The 16027-nt window shown below is 38.9% G+C and overlaps 1 protein-coding gene across 2 annotated transcripts in view; it reads right to left on the bottom strand.

Annotated features, from left to right (window-relative positions):
- The window catches only part of MUSK (muscle associated receptor tyrosine kinase), a 95016-nt gene that overhangs the window by 38599 nt on the left and 40390 nt on the right, over positions 1-16027 (bottom strand). For both annotated transcript variants that reach the window (XM_043453770.1, XM_043453771.1), the window contains exons 7-8: positions 10959-10988; positions 141-265 (exon numbers count right to left, since the gene is read on the bottom strand). In XM_043453770.1, the coding sequence (XP_043309705.1) occupies positions 141-265; positions 10959-10988 (155 nt within the window). The remainder of the gene's footprint in view (positions 1-140; positions 266-10958; positions 10989-16027) is intronic.

Here is a 16027-nt window from a genome sequence, read left to right as displayed (position 1 = left end):
ATATTGGAAGATTTTGAAAAATGGAGACGCAGGTGAGACCTATGACAGAGATCATGGTAACTCTACAAATATGTTCTCAGCCCTCAAATTCAACACTGGTGGGTCTTCCCCAGACAAGTCCCCATACAGATGGAACTCACAGCAATTCCGTTTTCAATCCAGGTGATGGTGGGGACAGGGATGCCTGTGGCTGTACAGCGCAGGGTCACAAAGGAGCCAAAGGTGACATTGTGGGATTCAGGAGCCCGCAGGATTCTGGCAAAAACTGTTAGGAAAAGAGAAGTGGTGAGCGACTCTCCCACTGGGAATGGTCAAGCTGGAGTAGTCTTGAAGAAATGCAAATGAGATCATGGTCTCCTGTGAAGGATCCTCCACGTGCCTTCTATCTTAAGGATAATACCAAATGCTGTGCCCTGGCTTCTCAGCCATTTATGCTGTGACCCTATGCTTCACACCACTCCAGGGTACACCAAGCTTGCTCCCAACTTAGATGATGCCCATGCCATCCCTCATTCTAGAGCACTCACTCACCCCGTACATCTTGTGGCAGTTTTCTTATATCATCTAAGTCTCCATTTAAGTGATACTTTCAGAGAAAGGCCCTCCTTGACTGCCCACTGTAAAGTCTAACCTTTCTCCCATTCACTTTTTCATCATACTATTTCATTGTCTTTATAGACCTCACCACGATCTGAAGTTATTTATTTTTATCTATTGTCTGTCTCCCTGCAGTAGATTGTGAGTCATCAGCAACCAAAAACCTTGCCTGTTTTATTCAGTACCTAGGAGAGTGCCTACCAAAGTAATAATATTTAGTTGAATTAATGAAGTAATTAATTAATGTTTTACATCTTCAACTATATCATGGTAGAATGACAGACAAAATCTGTTAAACTTTTATGAAAATGAGATGAGCATGCAGGGTCAAAATGAAAAGGAATATTTTAGACAAAGATGGACAGGATAGGGAATAATTTTATTCTTTTCTAAGGCTGAATGCCCTTCCTCAGCGATCAATGCAAAGAAATAGAGGAAGACAATAGAATGGGAAAGACTAGAGATCTATTCAAGAAAATTAGAGATACCAAGGAAACATTTCATGCAAAGATGGGCACAATAAAGGACAGAAACGGTATGGATCTAACAGAAGCAGAAGATATTAAGAAGAGGTGGCAAAAATACATAAAACTGAACAAAAAAGATCTTCAAGACCTAGATAATCACAATGGTGTGATCACTCACCTAGAGCCAGACATCCTGGAATGTGAAGTCAAGTGGGCCTTAGGAAACATCACTACGAACAAAGCTAGTAGAGGTGATAGAATACCAGTTGAGCTATTTCAAATCCTGAAAGATGATGCTGTGAAAGTGCTGCACTCAATATGCTAGCAAATTTGGAAAACTCAGCAGAGGCCACAGGACTGGAAAAGGTCAGTTTTCATTCGAATCCCAAAGAAAGGCAATGCCAAAGAATGCTCAAACTACCACACAATTGCACGCATCTCACACGCTAGTAAAGTACTGCTTAAAATTCTCCAAGTCAGGCTTTAGCAATATGTGAACTGTGAACTTCCAGATGTTCAACCTGGTTTTAGAAAAGGCAGAGGAACCAGGGATCAAATTGCCAACATCCGCTGGATCATCGAAAAAGCAAGAGAGTTCCAGAAAAACATCTATTTCTGCTTTATTAACTATGCCAAAGCCTTTGACTGTGTGGATTACAATAAACTGGAAAATTCTAAAAGAGATGGAAATACCAGACCACCTGACCTGCCTCTTGAGAAACCTGTATGCAGGTCAGGAAGCAACAGTTAGAACTGGACATGGAACAATAGACTGGTTCCAAATAGGAAAAGGAGTATGTCAAGGCTGTATATTGTCACCCTGCTTATTTAACTTATATGCAGAGTACATCATGAGAAATGCTGGACTGGATGAAGCACAAGCTGGAATCAAGATTGCCGGGAGAAATATCAATACCCTCAGATATGCAAATGACACCACCCTTATGGCAGAAAGTAAAAAAGAACTAAAGAGCCTCTTGATGAAAGTGAAAGAAAAAGAGTGAAAAAGTTGGCTTAAAGCTCAACATTCAGAAAACTAAGATCATGGCATCCAGTCCCATCTCTTCATGGCAAATAGATGGGGAAACAGTGGAAACAGTGGCTGACTTTATTTTTCTGGGCTCCAAAATCATTGCAGATGGTGATTGCAGCCATGAAATTAAAAGACGCTTACTCCTTGGAAGGAAAGTTATGACCAACCTAGACAGCTTATTAAAAAGCAGAGACATTACTTTGCCAACAAAGGTCCATCTAGTCAAGGCTATGGTTTTTCCAGTGGTCATGTGTGGATGTGAGAGGTGGACTATAAAGAAAGCTGGACGCCAAAGAATTGATGCTTTTGAACTGCAGTGTTGGAGAAGACTCTTGAGAGCCCTTTGGACTGCAAGGAGATGCAACCAGTCCATCCTAAAGATCAGTCCTGGGTGTTCATTGGAAGGACTGATGTTGAAGCTGAGACTCCAGTGCTTTGGCCACCTGATGTGAAGAGTTGACTCATGTGAAAAGACCCTGATGCTGGGAAAGATGGAGGGCAGGAAGAGAAGGGGACGGCAGAGGATGAGATGGTTGGATGGCATCACCAACTCGATGGACATGGGTTTGGGTGAACTCCAGGAATTGGTGATGGACAGGGTGGCCTGGCGTGCTGTGGTTCATGGGTTTGCAGAGAGTCGGACACGACTGAGTGACTGAACTGAACTGAGCTGAAGGTTGAATGCCCACTAACTAGATAAGAGGAAGAAGTTCTTTCGGTGTGAAAAGAATTTTACCTTTGATTAAAGAGTGGAGATGAGGTTCAGAATGTACAATAAATTGAGGAATATTAGAAGCACAGAATCACTCATCTTGAGAGACTTCAGAAATCAGCTAATTTCTGCTCTTATTAAATAGATGTAGAAATAAAATCCCAGTTAATTAGTTTCTCCAAAGTAATAAAACTTATGAGTGAGAAACCGGAACTCAAGTCTTCTGACTTCAAATCCAGTGTTCTCTAGATCATTATGTAATCCTTTTAATTACCCATTGATTGCAAATATAAAGGGGTTTTTTTGCACTGGCCTTTTGTTTTCTAGGACTTAAGTACAAGACATAATATTAGACTATGAAATTCCCATTAATACAATGCTTTGATGCTTAGTTCTAAAAGTGTAAAATTTGTGGCTTTTGTATTCTAAAGGAAGGTACATACTTTAGTATATACTAAACAGAAGATGTACAGGACAAAGAAAGATCAAATTCAACTGTATTAAAAGTTGGTCTGAGTTTTGAATAGCTCTTTAAAAGGATTGCATAATTCGAAGAGATATGGGAGGACATAATTTGTTTGACAATTGCATGCTTTATGCAGGTTCTAATTTCAGATTTGCCTGCTCAGATTAACTCACTTTCCTGTCTTTTGATATGGAGGACCCTGAGAGATGAAGTCTGAAAGAGCATGCTAGAAATACAAACATTGAACCCAGAATGCCAGGAGAAAGAGAAAGCAAGGAAGGTGCCAACTTCAATGCAAAAGTGCCAACTTTGGCACCTTCAATGCAAAGGTGCCAACTTCAATTAAAACATTAAAAAGAGTGGATTTAATGTTTAAAATGAAGCTGAATCTTTCCCTTGTGCCCCACGTGAAAACGAAATTGAGCCTGATTTTAAGTACAGGGGTCTAATTACTAATATACAAAAGAAGAGAGGGTTGAGGAACATGTTATACAGCATTATGAGAGGACTTCCCTGGTGGTTCAGTGGTTAGGACTTGGTATTCCCAATACAGGGGGCACAGATACCTTCCCTGGTCGAGGAAGATCCTGCAAATCCCATGTTGTGTGACGCAGCCATAAATAAAGTAAATAGAAAGAGTATTTAGTTCTCTTAAAAAAGCCATTATGAAGATACAATTCAATCATATCCCAAATATGGACAGTTGAACAGGGCAAGATATTTTGTTTCCCAAAAAAACAAATAACACTGGAAGGGAAAAAAAAAATGAGGGGACTATTATAGATTGAGAAGGACTTAAGAAGCATAGCCCCGATTGTAATGTGTGGATCCTTGTTTGGATTCTTATTCAACAGATCAGATATAAAAAGACATTTTAGAGACAACCTGATAAAAATTGCACAATCCTGGTAGTAAATGGTATTAAGAAATGAGTGCTAATTGGGGATAGATGGTAATGTGACTGTGTTAAAAATCCTTAAAAGTACATGTGCACTGATTGAATTTATGTCTGAGATTTGCTTTAAAATAAACTAGCAGCCATAAAATGGTACTTGCTTAGATAAAATGGTAGACTATTGATCACTGTTGCAGTTGGATAATGGTACTGTGATTACTGTGTCTACTTTTTTAGAAGATTAAAAAACTTTTTAACATTAAAATTTTTTAAAGCTGCAGTGGAGCCTGCCCCACACCTCCAGAGAAACATGTCAGGGGACACATACTTCTTCTGCCATTGAAATAATGTAAGTTACTAGAAAACCTAAAACCTGAAGAAGGGTAGGGTTCTGGGGAGAAACCCTGGACACAGACCTCAGTCCTGAGAGTTCAGAAATAACCACAACAGCTTTTCTTTTTTAATTGGAGGATAATTGCTTTACAGTGTTGTGGTGCTCTCTGCCACGCATCAACAAGAATCAGTTATAATTATATATATATATATGTATATGTATATATATATATATATATCTCCCCTCCCTCCTGGGGCTTCCCAAGTGGCTCAGTGGTAAAGCACCCACTTGCCAATGCAGGAGCCACAGTGAATTCAGTCCCTGAATCAGGAAGATCCCCTGGAGGAGGAAATGGCAACCCACTCCAGCATTCTTGCCTGGAAAATTCCATGGACAGAGGAGCTGGGCAGACTATAATCCATGGGGTCACAAAGAGTCAGACAAGCCTGCGTGACTGGGCACACACATGGTCCCCCCCTCCTGAGTCCTCCTTCCCCCTACCATCCCTCTCCGTTGTCACAGGGCGCAGGGCCGGGCTTCCTGTGTTACACAGCAGCTTCCTGCTAGCTATCCGTTTTCCATGCGATCGTGTGTATATGTCAGTGCTACTTTCTCACTTTGTCTGAGCCTCCCCTTCCGCTGCTGTATCCTCAGTCCATTCTGTATATCTGAGTCTCCTTTTCTATAAATAGGTTCATCAGTACTGTTTTTCTAGATTCCATATATATGAGTTAATATATGATATTTATTTTTCTCTTTCTAACTTACTTCACTCTGTATAACAGGGTCTAGTTTCATCCACCTCACTACAACTGACTCAAATGTGTTTCTTCTTATGGCTGAGTAATATTCTATTTTATATAAATATATATATATACAACTTCTTATTCATCTGTTGATGGACACCTAGGTTGCTTCCATGCCCTGCCTATTGTAAATAGTGCTGCAGGGAACACTGGGGTACTTGTATCTTTTAGAATCGTGGTTTTCTCAGGGTATATGCCCAGTAACCACAACAGTTTTAGATCAGAGCTCTGTGACAGATGATTACAAGTTAAAACAAAATGTAGGCTTGAATTTTTTTTTTTTTTGCTAGGAGGCAGTATTTACAACCTGAAAAATTCCATAGCAAGAGGAGTAGCAGTCATCATGGTGGTCAGTAGGGTCAGTTTCAAGAACGAGTCACCTGTATACTCTCCCAGGGTTCTATGCTTAGAGGGCCCCATGCTTGGTTTATTTTTCTTCTGCCTGTGTCTTTAAAAATTATAAGTGGTTTTTGAATGAGGGGCCCTGTATTGTCGTTTGCAACCAGTCCACAAATTATGGAGCCAGTTCTGAGAGCCTGGTAGTCAGGGCTAAAACTGCTTGCTTAAAATAGGGAGTGAAGACTGCACTTCTGCTGGAGTTCCAGAAACACAAGGCTGTAAGGTGAAATGGAAAATTTAAAAATTGCAAATATGCTGGATAGGTTTATAGGAAGTGTCAATCAAGACTAGATGACAGAGGCTATACCCACTAGAAAGTCTAAATATCCCAAGAGGACAAGCCAGCTGGGAGGCCATGTACATTGCCTTCAGAGTGACAACAGTGTACTCCATCTGAGCACCTGATTGAGATTCCTCCCAGCTTAGTCCTAATTCACAGGTTGTGGACCCCTGACAACTAATACAGAGTGACGGGCATCTGAACGAGAGTCCACCCAGGGATTCTCTTCCTTTCTGATGTTTTCACAAAGATAATGGAGACTTAGATTACACAACATAATTGAGTCCACATTCATCATTTGGCTGAAATAGCTCTTGTAGAGCTTAGGGCTAAACTTGTGTGTCCAGAATTTTGTGAGTGTGAGACTGCTGTGATTATCATTTTATAGGTTCCATTGCCTCTGAGAATCTGGAAAGAAAAAAGGCAGGATCCTTGAGAGATTCAGAGTAGGATTATTTCAATTCCATGAATGCTGGGAAAGAGTGGACAGCAGCTGCTAAAGATGACACTAGTCAGTGTACCCTTGAACCTGAGTGAGAAGCTTCTGACTGAAGATGAGAAGCATAAGAAACTGGAAAAGTATGAAATTTAGATTTTTTTCTGCTTTAATTTTCAAAGGCAAGAATTTTCATCTGGGACTTTAGGTTCTTCCTGGAAATTTAGTAATAAGGGAAGGTTTATTTATTTATTTATTTATTTTGTAATTTATTGCTTTTGCTTTTATTTTTGGCTGGCATTACATTATTTGGAATATCATTCAGGCTCATTGCAAAACCTCTGAAGACCTATATTGCACAACACAGCTAAGAATTATGTGAGATGGTAAATAAAACAGTCCATTATCATTCTAGAGGTCAACATAGCCTTGGAGCTCATTTAATTAATGTGCTGCCTACCCCATATCAGAAACTTCTGGTCCAGTGAGGCACAGGAGGGTACAGAAAAGACCACTGCTGGTACTGCAAGTGGCTTCATGAATGTAGGATTGTGTTGACAAACTGTTGGTCTCCCTCTCCACGGGGACAGATAGACCTTGGTTGACCATGGGTTTCATTGTTAAGCCTTATGGGATAAGAGGAGGGGAAAAGGCCAGGAAATAAAGGGAAACTGGTCTCTCCTCTACTCCCACCGTCTTGCCAAAAGATAAAATAGAATGAAAGTGAAGTCGCTCAGTCGTGTCCGACTCTTTGCGACGCCATGGACTGTAGCCTACAAGGCTCCTCCGTCCATGGGATTTTCCAGGTAAGAGTACTGGAGTGGGTTAACATTTCCTTCTCCAAGGGATCTTCCCAAGCCTGGGATCCTACCCGGGTCTCCCGCATTACAGGGAGATGCTTTATCATCTGAGCTACCAAGGAAGTCCAAGGAAGCCCCTGAAAGTCATTCAGTCGTGTCCGACTCTTTGAGACCCCATGGACTATACAGTCCATGGAATTCTCCAGGCCAGAATACTGGAGTGGGTAGCCTTTCTCTTCTCCAGGGGATCTTCCCAACCCAGGGGTCGAACCCAGGTCTCCTGCATTGCATGTGGATTCTTTACCAGCTGAGCCACAAGGGAAGCCCAAGAATACTGGAGTGGGTAGCCTATCCCTTCTCCAGCGAATCTTCCCAACCCAGGGGTTGAACCAGGGTCTCCTGCATTGCAGGCAGATTCTTTACCAACTGAGCCATCAGGGAAGCCCATATAAAATAGAAACTTGCCTCTTTTTTCAGTATTGAAGGATAGCTTTCGCGTTTCTTCCGAGTTTACCTCTAAAAGAAGACGGCAAACAGCTTTTGGGTTTTGACCCAACTGTCTTCTTCTCATAATGTTGTCTTGACCCATCCCCCTCACACCACATCATAATTTGTTTTGTTTTGTTTTTTTCTGTTTTACAGTCTTTTTGCTTTTATTTTAGCTTTTAAAAAATATTTATTTTTAATTGATTGATGATTGGTTTACAATATTGGTTTGATTTCTGTCATACATCAACATGAATTAACCATAGGTGTACATATATCCCCTCCCTCTTGAATCTCCCTCCCACCTCCTGCCCATTCCCATCCCTCTAGGTTATCACAGAGCCCCAGTTTGAGTTCCCTGAGACATATAACAAATTCCCCTTACCTGTCTCTTTACATATGTTAATGTATATGTATCCATGCTACTCTCTCCATTTATCTCACCCTCTCCCTCTTCTCCCCAACCCTTGTCCATAAGTCTGTTCTCTATGTCTGCATCTCAATTGCATAATTTGTGTTTTGGCTGTCTCTTCTCATGGAATGTAAGCATCAGAAGGGTGGAGCTTGCTTTATTCATTAACACAAGCTGATTGATAGATAATTGACTGATTGATTCATTGATCAATCGATCCTGAACTCTGTATGGTACATGCTGCTGCTGCTAAGTCGCTTCAGTCGTGTCCGACTCTGTGCGACCCCATAGATGGCAGCCCACTGGGCTCCTCTGTCCCTGGGATTCTCCAGGCAAGAACAATGGAGTGGGTTGCCATTTCCTTCTCAAGTGCATGAAAGTGAAAAGTGAAAGTGAAATCGCTCAGTCGTGCCCGACTCTTAGCGACCCGAAGGACTGCAGCCTACCAGGCTCCTCCGTCCTTGGGATTTTTCAGGCAAGAGTGGGTTGCTGTTGCCTTCTCCGTGTGGTACATGGTGAGCACTCAATAGATATTTGTTGAATGAATGAATAAATGAGTGATTCCTCTGATTAGCAAGATTGGGAAAAGGGACTTGTCTACGTGATGGATATCTCAGTCTTCTTTGGGCCATCTTTCTTCCAGCTATCCAGGGAACAAAAAGGGTATGGGGTTAATGTCCTACAGGTAAGCTCCCCAGGTCGGGGTTTCTCCATCCTACAACTCCAGGTGAAAGGTGGAGGGTGTGGGGAGGAATTAGAAGTTACATGAATCTAATTTTTGGATGAAGGGAGAGAAAGCTTTCTTTTTCAACCTAGCTTTATCAGCAATAAAGCTGATATTTTTATACCCATCAGTATTTGTTACCAGTTCCAAGCATAAAAAGTAATGGGACGGGGAAAGAAATTTCACCACATTTATCAAACATAAAAAACAAAAAGCCAGTTGCCATTAAAAATAAATGTCAAACTGCTCCATGGATAACAATACACCTGTAATAATAAACTTAAACATGGTTCAATAATAAACTCCCATTGCTTAAGCAGTAGCCACTAGCTGAAAATTCATTTTAAGTCATCCATTTTAAAAGTAATGTGATAGGTTTCATATCAAATAAATGCCCCCCTGAATATCCCTATTTCACCTTTTCTTTAAATGAAAGACAATATAAAAATGCTTTGTTACACAAACAAGCTGTTTAGTAGAAAGGGCATGGAATTACTTGGTCATTTGGAAAATGCTGATAATTGTTTGGATATGGATTTTTAAAGAAAAAATTATTCAACTCTTCTTTCTATAGATAGTCTCATCTTTCTATAGATAGTCTTATCATCATTCTCCAATTTCACTGAGCTTTTTCCCACTTGCTTTCCTGTGGGCAAGCACATTACTATTCATCTGCAACATGTAAAATAGACATGGGCAATCTATTTATCCCTGGGTTTTCTTTCATGGTGTCTAGTCCTGAGTTTGGGGCTTTACTTTCTCCTGGATAAGTTTACTTTAATAACTCCAGGTTGCAAATCCTGTATTCAAAATTGGACTTAAGCAGCCAGTGATTCCAAGTCCTTTATAACATAACCATATTGTATTCTCATTTCCTTTATCTCTCTGTTTCTTTTTTTCCTCCCTCCCTCTGTCTTGCCCTCCCTCCTTCTACCCTGCTTCCTCTTTCTTGTTCCATTTTTCAAAATACTTTCAGATATATAATAAATTTTATCTTTGGTTGTCATTTTAAGGGGTAATCTGAATTTGTAATAAGGAGATGGAACATTATTCACTCTGAAATTTCACTGGTGGTGTAATGGAAAGCCTAACAGGCAGGGGACCCGAATTAAATCTTGAAATTAATAAGCAGTTTGGCTTGAAATGAATTGCTTCTCTTTTCTTGGAAAGGGAGTGGGACCAGAAGAATATTTAAGTCCCTTGTAAATTGTATTTCTGAGTAATTACTTCAAAGGATGTAATGAGCTTGCATGGATTTGCATGGTTTTTCTTTTTTTTTCATTCTTTTCTTTCTTTCTTATTTTTCTAGCCTCTCTTAAAGAGATCTTTTGTTACTTGATTCAAACCAGCACTGAGAAGAGTAAGTTGAAAATAAACAAAAACTGAAACTAAAAATAAACAAAAAAACCTCTCAGAATCATATAGATGCAGGTGAAATGATTTTATCTAGATTTAGTTATAAGCAGCATGATGTTTAAATAGGAAAACATCTCAGATACCTTATTTGAAATACTTAGATAAGGAGGGGCTGTTTCAAAAAATACCAGCCTAGGGTTTATTCCTAAAGCCAAACTGTATTATATGAGAACTTGTGAATTTCGTCCAAAATATACAAAAGTTAGAACAGTTTGATTGATTTGGTTTGGTTTGGAGCAGTTATATAATACTTGTCCACTTGAAGTAATAACAATAAAAATCTAAGCTGGCACCTTGACATTTTTACAAGTCTCCAAAGGTTGTAACTCCCTCACCTCCTGTCCCCCCACCCCTAAGGCTTTTGGTCAGAGGAACTTTCTGTTCTAGTCTGTGTGACATTTATATTCTCATGCTGATTTATGTCATTTCATTTTGTTTGCATTTTCAGAATCTAGGATATAAAGTTTATTTCTGTTCATTCAAGCTTCATACATGTAAATCCTCAATAACTGTATTATATATAAGGCAGCCCATCTAATAACACTGTTAAATGCTGAATTAATATTCCCCATACATCGTTTGTTATTTCCTTATAAAATCATGGCACTCAGAGTTGTTTGTAAGGTCAGAGAAATAAACAGTTGAATAAAACCATATGTTTATAAAAGAAGCAGTGCAGAAAGAAAAAAAAATACCTTTCGTATCTTGCTCAGGTTCACTCTCTTCTATTAATAGGAACAAGACAAACAAACACACAAACAAAAACAACACGTCATGAAAAGGAAAATCTTTGAGCACAGAAATGTTACTGTACAAGATGAATCAGAATCTGCTTGTTTCTTATTTCAATAAGAAACAAATGCAATGAAGGGAAACCACTGACCTTTTAAAAGCAAACTATTAAAGGACATAAACTTTCAAACTATTGCGTTTAGTCAGGCAGTACCACACAGAAAATGAACTACAGCATACCCAACAACATAGCTCATTCATGCATTTTAATTTCATCGTTGACAATTACCCCTTCTTTCAAGGCAACAAACTGCCTACTATTCTGATAATAGTAGTAGTGATTGTGTTTCTCCTTGTTAGTATGGCTTCTCCTCTTATGAGGCCCTGCTGTGAAGGCAGTGATGTTGAATCTGGGATCTCAGCTATCATTTCTATGGCAATAGACTCCTGTTGTGGTAAACAGAGGATTAGGCGGTTTCTGCAGAACAGAGCCTACAACCAAAAGAGATTCTCTCCTCTGTATTGATTCCCAGAGGCTGCCCAGAGAGCAGAGAGGAGCTCATCGTTATCTTTCAGGGAAAAAGAACAGTAAAGCAAGCTACAAAGAAAAATATAAAAATGTCTAAATTGGGTATATGGAATTGAGAATTTTTCAATTTTTAAAAATCATAGAAAAGAGACAACCACCAAATTAATTGTTCCAAAGTGTTTAATACAGCAAAATCAAAGATAGATCCCATACGAAGTTCTATCTTTCTATCATGAAGATATATTTTGTGTCAATTTAGACTTTTTTTTTTAAATTGATGTGTAGTTAGAATAGACCTTTCTTTGATTTAGTGATAAGCTGAGTGCAATATTTGTTTATAGTATAAAATAGCAATGCTCTTGTTAATCTACTTTTAGAAATAAGAATACATTGGTATGGTTCCTTACAGGTTATGGGTATTTTCACACATGTTGTACATTATCTCATTTAATGCTAGCTGTTTCCCTGTGATGATACATACCTGATATTATTCAGCCCATTTTTCAGACAAGGAATCTGAAACTCACAGATTTGCTACAGATGCAAAGCCAGAAATGCCTCTCCAGCTTTCAGACACAAAGTTTTCTGTTCTACCTAGCATCACAGTGAGAAAGCTTCATTTTTATACTTAATGCCCAATACTCTTAAATTTAGGTGAACTTATAATTTCCCAGTTAGATTTTACTCTATTGGTCAAGTCCATGACACATTCTTATTTTATTTTTTTTTTAAATATCAAGGTCATATTGGATAAAAATGAGATTTTTCCATACTAAAAACTGGTCCATCTGGACACTAGAAAACTGCAGAGAGTCCCTGCTTAGAGCAAAGACCTTAATCAGAAGAAATAAATGAAGGTCCATAGTTGGACCAGATTGGGCCTGAAAAATTATACCTGAATGTCTTTGGGCTGAGCATGTCTCTCTAGTTCCTTAGCACAATTGCACTTATTTCTAAGCTTGCAGGGGTTGGTGGTAGGGGGAAACAACCGTTTTTTTGGAACCAGCAAAATAACTATGAGTGCCTGAGATGGGCAGGGGACTTAGATGGGAACATTAAGTATCTGTGCTATTTGACTGCTGTATCTCCAAAATTTTGCTCCACTAAAGTTGAAGGACCTCAGTAGGTTTTGAGAACCTTATTTACTCATCATCTCTTACACTACTCTTTTTAGGGTTCTAGAGCAAAGTGCAGGTAGACCCTCAGCCTCTTTGAAATTTTACACCAATGGTCTTTTACTCGACTGGACTATATTTTGAAGTAGATTCTGAGGGCAATGCTGAGTTTTCCTTTGCTGCCTTTCACTTTGTTGCTGTTACTGTTATTATTGCTCATTTTGCTTGAATTGTTTGGAATTGGAAGCAGCCTTAAATGAATGCGCCCATTTCCTCCACTGCAGATATATAGAACCAACTCAGGGAATCACAGAAGCTCTAAGATTTGCCATTTTCCTGAAAGGAAGTCTGGAAGTCCCACCAGAAATTAAACTTTCATATATCGATTCTCAAAATTTCTTTTTACACACAAATTCAAACATGCATCTTATGTGTTGTTCTGGTCGTGTCCAACTCTTTTGTGACCCCGTGGACTGTAGCCTGCTAGGCTCCCCTATCCATGGGATTTCCGAGGCAAGAATATTGGAGTGAGTTGCCATTTCCTTCTCCAGGGGTTCTTCCCAACCCAGTGATTGGATCTGCGTCCTCTGCACTGCGGGCAGATTCTTTATGTATATAAATATATACATATTTATATACGCTATGTATTAATATATACACATGTACACACATTCACACACGTGCATACACAATTGAGGTTACTTTAAATTAGAGAAAAATATGCAAGGGTATTGCAGACTATTTAAGTTTGCACACACTCACCCAGTGTATGAGGTTATTTGTTATTTCAAGGTCAGACTGTAGTCCTGGTTTTACTGTGTAGCCTACTCGCCTATCCTACCACCATCCCTCTTGACTTCTGAACTGACTGTTTTACCTTTTATCAATTGTACATGTATTCTGTTTCATGGTCTTTATTTCTACTTAACTGATAAATTCTCTTTGAATTACTTTATGTGTAATGCATTGGTCTTGTCTTCCAACGTGATTTGTAATGTTTGTGGGGTGGAGGAGGGAGCAACATAGCATACTTTACATTTGTTGTGTCATTTTTTTCCCCTAAAGTCCAGCACAGCCTCTTGTACAAATACTTTGAAGAAAGTGTTGGATAGTGATTCATTTTCCTTCTCTGCTTTCTTGGGATTGTTCAGTAAATGGAGAGTCTGAGATTTCTTATGTTGGAATAATCTGAGATATCATCAACATCCAAGTTAAACAGTATATCCATCATTTTCTTGAATAGTTTGATTTATGGAGAACTTAGTTTCATCATATCAACCCATTTTAAACAGCTGTGTTTAAAAAATAGGTACATATACATCCTGAATCAAACCAAAATCCGTCTCCTTATAATTACTACCCACAAGACCTAGTTCCTACTTCTACCTACTGGACAGAAATGAAAATAAAATCCATCAAATATTTTCATTTTTCCAACATGCTAACCCCAGTTTACCGTCCTGACTTCTCAATTTTGAACTGCTTAGCTTTCCTTCTTTTCATAAGTTATCCTCTTATCTGTGGTACCTGAAACTAAAACTAACACACCTAGAGTCTCACAAATTCAGTGAATAGTATGACTCTTTCTAAATACTCTACCTCTGTGAATATAAATTTGCACAAGCTTTTATTTGCATTTCATATAATGATGCAGTTAGGTCATTGATTCCACTGAAAGTCAAGAGTATCCAATACTCATTTTTATATTTGCTCTTATTAAAGTCTATCTCCTCAAGTCAAGAGTATCCAATACTCATTTTTATATTTGCCCTTATTAAAGTCTGTCTCCTCAGTTTTGAATATGTATCTGTGTGAATATGACTTGATTCTAAGGTAAATTAAGTTTTTCCTACTCAGTTCACTGTATTAGTTGATGGGAGAAGAAAGCCGGCAGCGGGGGAATGTGTTGTTGTATGGGAGGAGGGAAGGCCATCAAAGTTCTCCAGATAAAAGGAATACATTTAGTGAATTAATACAGGTCATGTAGATCTTACAGAAAGAAAGAAATGAAACCAGAAGAGAAAACAGGCACACGCGTGAGACGATTTCCATCCTTCTGACTGCAAGAATGAGGAAAGTCAAGAAATAACGGGAATTTGGCCACCTAGACTTGAAGTCTCAATGGAGGCTGAAACAGTACATTATTTGCTTTTTGTAGCATGACATTTATAATTTTCTTCTTGGGCAATATCCTAAGAAAATCTCTGACGATCTGGTACTATAAGAATACCATTCTAGGACTTTTTCTAAGAACATAATCAGAAATTGGGAAATCAAAATAATATTTCCTTTCAGTTGTGTCCGTACCCCTTATAGGAAACCAGGCAGGCGGTTCTGAGTTTGGGTCCTCACTCTACTGCTTAGTAGCTGTTTGATCTGTGCTATTGCTCAACTCTGAACTTCAGTCTCTTCTTGCAGAAAATGCAGAACATGTCAACTCCCAACTTGTAGGATTATGGAGAAGATTAAGTAAAATGATCCGTACAAAGAAGTTAATATAGCAACTGACACATAGCTAGAAAGTATTGAAGGCTGACTTTGAAGCCATCTCCTCTTGCTCTTCCTCCCTCCCTTCTTCCCTCCCTCCTTCCCTTCCTTCCTTCCTGTTTCAGCCTCTGTGGTGTCTTCCTGACTGATGACAGCTGTTCTTCCAACTGACTTCAAAGGTAGAAGGCTATTTTATCTTATTTTAAATTTCAGCCTTCCTTAGCAGGCGGCATCCCATATATTGTAGGTGTTAAAAGCATGAGCTTAAATCCTTTCCTCAATTGTCTGAGAAGAATCACTCTAGAAAGAGAAATTCATTCTTCAGATCCTATTATTAAAACATAGATGCTAATTGATATTAGACTATTTGAATTTATTCTTAAATAGGTTAGATATCTCATCTAGCATTGTATTTTCAGAATTATGGAGTCAGAGATGCCTGCTAGTAGACAACCACCACAAAGAACAAGAAAGGTAATTTTAATTCTTAATTTTTTTACTTAGAGAAAAGTGGCTCAAGGGTGGTTGAAACTAATCATAGTGAGACTCTGTGCTACTTTGTTTCTGAACAGATTCCTCTTTTGTCTTCCAATCATTAAAAGAAAGCTTGGTAATAGTAATGATAAACCTAAGTAAATACCTGATTTTCCTTTCCTGACTTCTTGGTGGCTAAAGCAAAGAAACTTGATCCTGGTGTGCTGCCGCTGTTTACATTTCTGTCCCCTTTGAAGCTGAGTAATGCATAAAGAGGTTTATCCACTGTGGCTCCATCTCTGAAGAATTAGAGACAAGTTCCTTTAAAAAAACATACACAGTACCCTCACAAACAGCGACTCCCTCCTCATAATCAGGCTGGCCTGCCTCTGTGACATTCCTATTCTCTAAAGTGGCTTGGGTCGGG

Source organism: Cervus canadensis, chromosome 30, assembly GCF_019320065.1.
Source record: "Cervus canadensis isolate Bull #8, Minnesota chromosome 30, ASM1932006v1, whole genome shotgun sequence".
Classification (NCBI taxonomy): Eukaryota; Metazoa; Chordata; class Mammalia; order Artiodactyla; family Cervidae; genus Cervus; species Cervus canadensis.
This window is presented reverse-complemented; position numbering and strand designations above follow the sequence as displayed.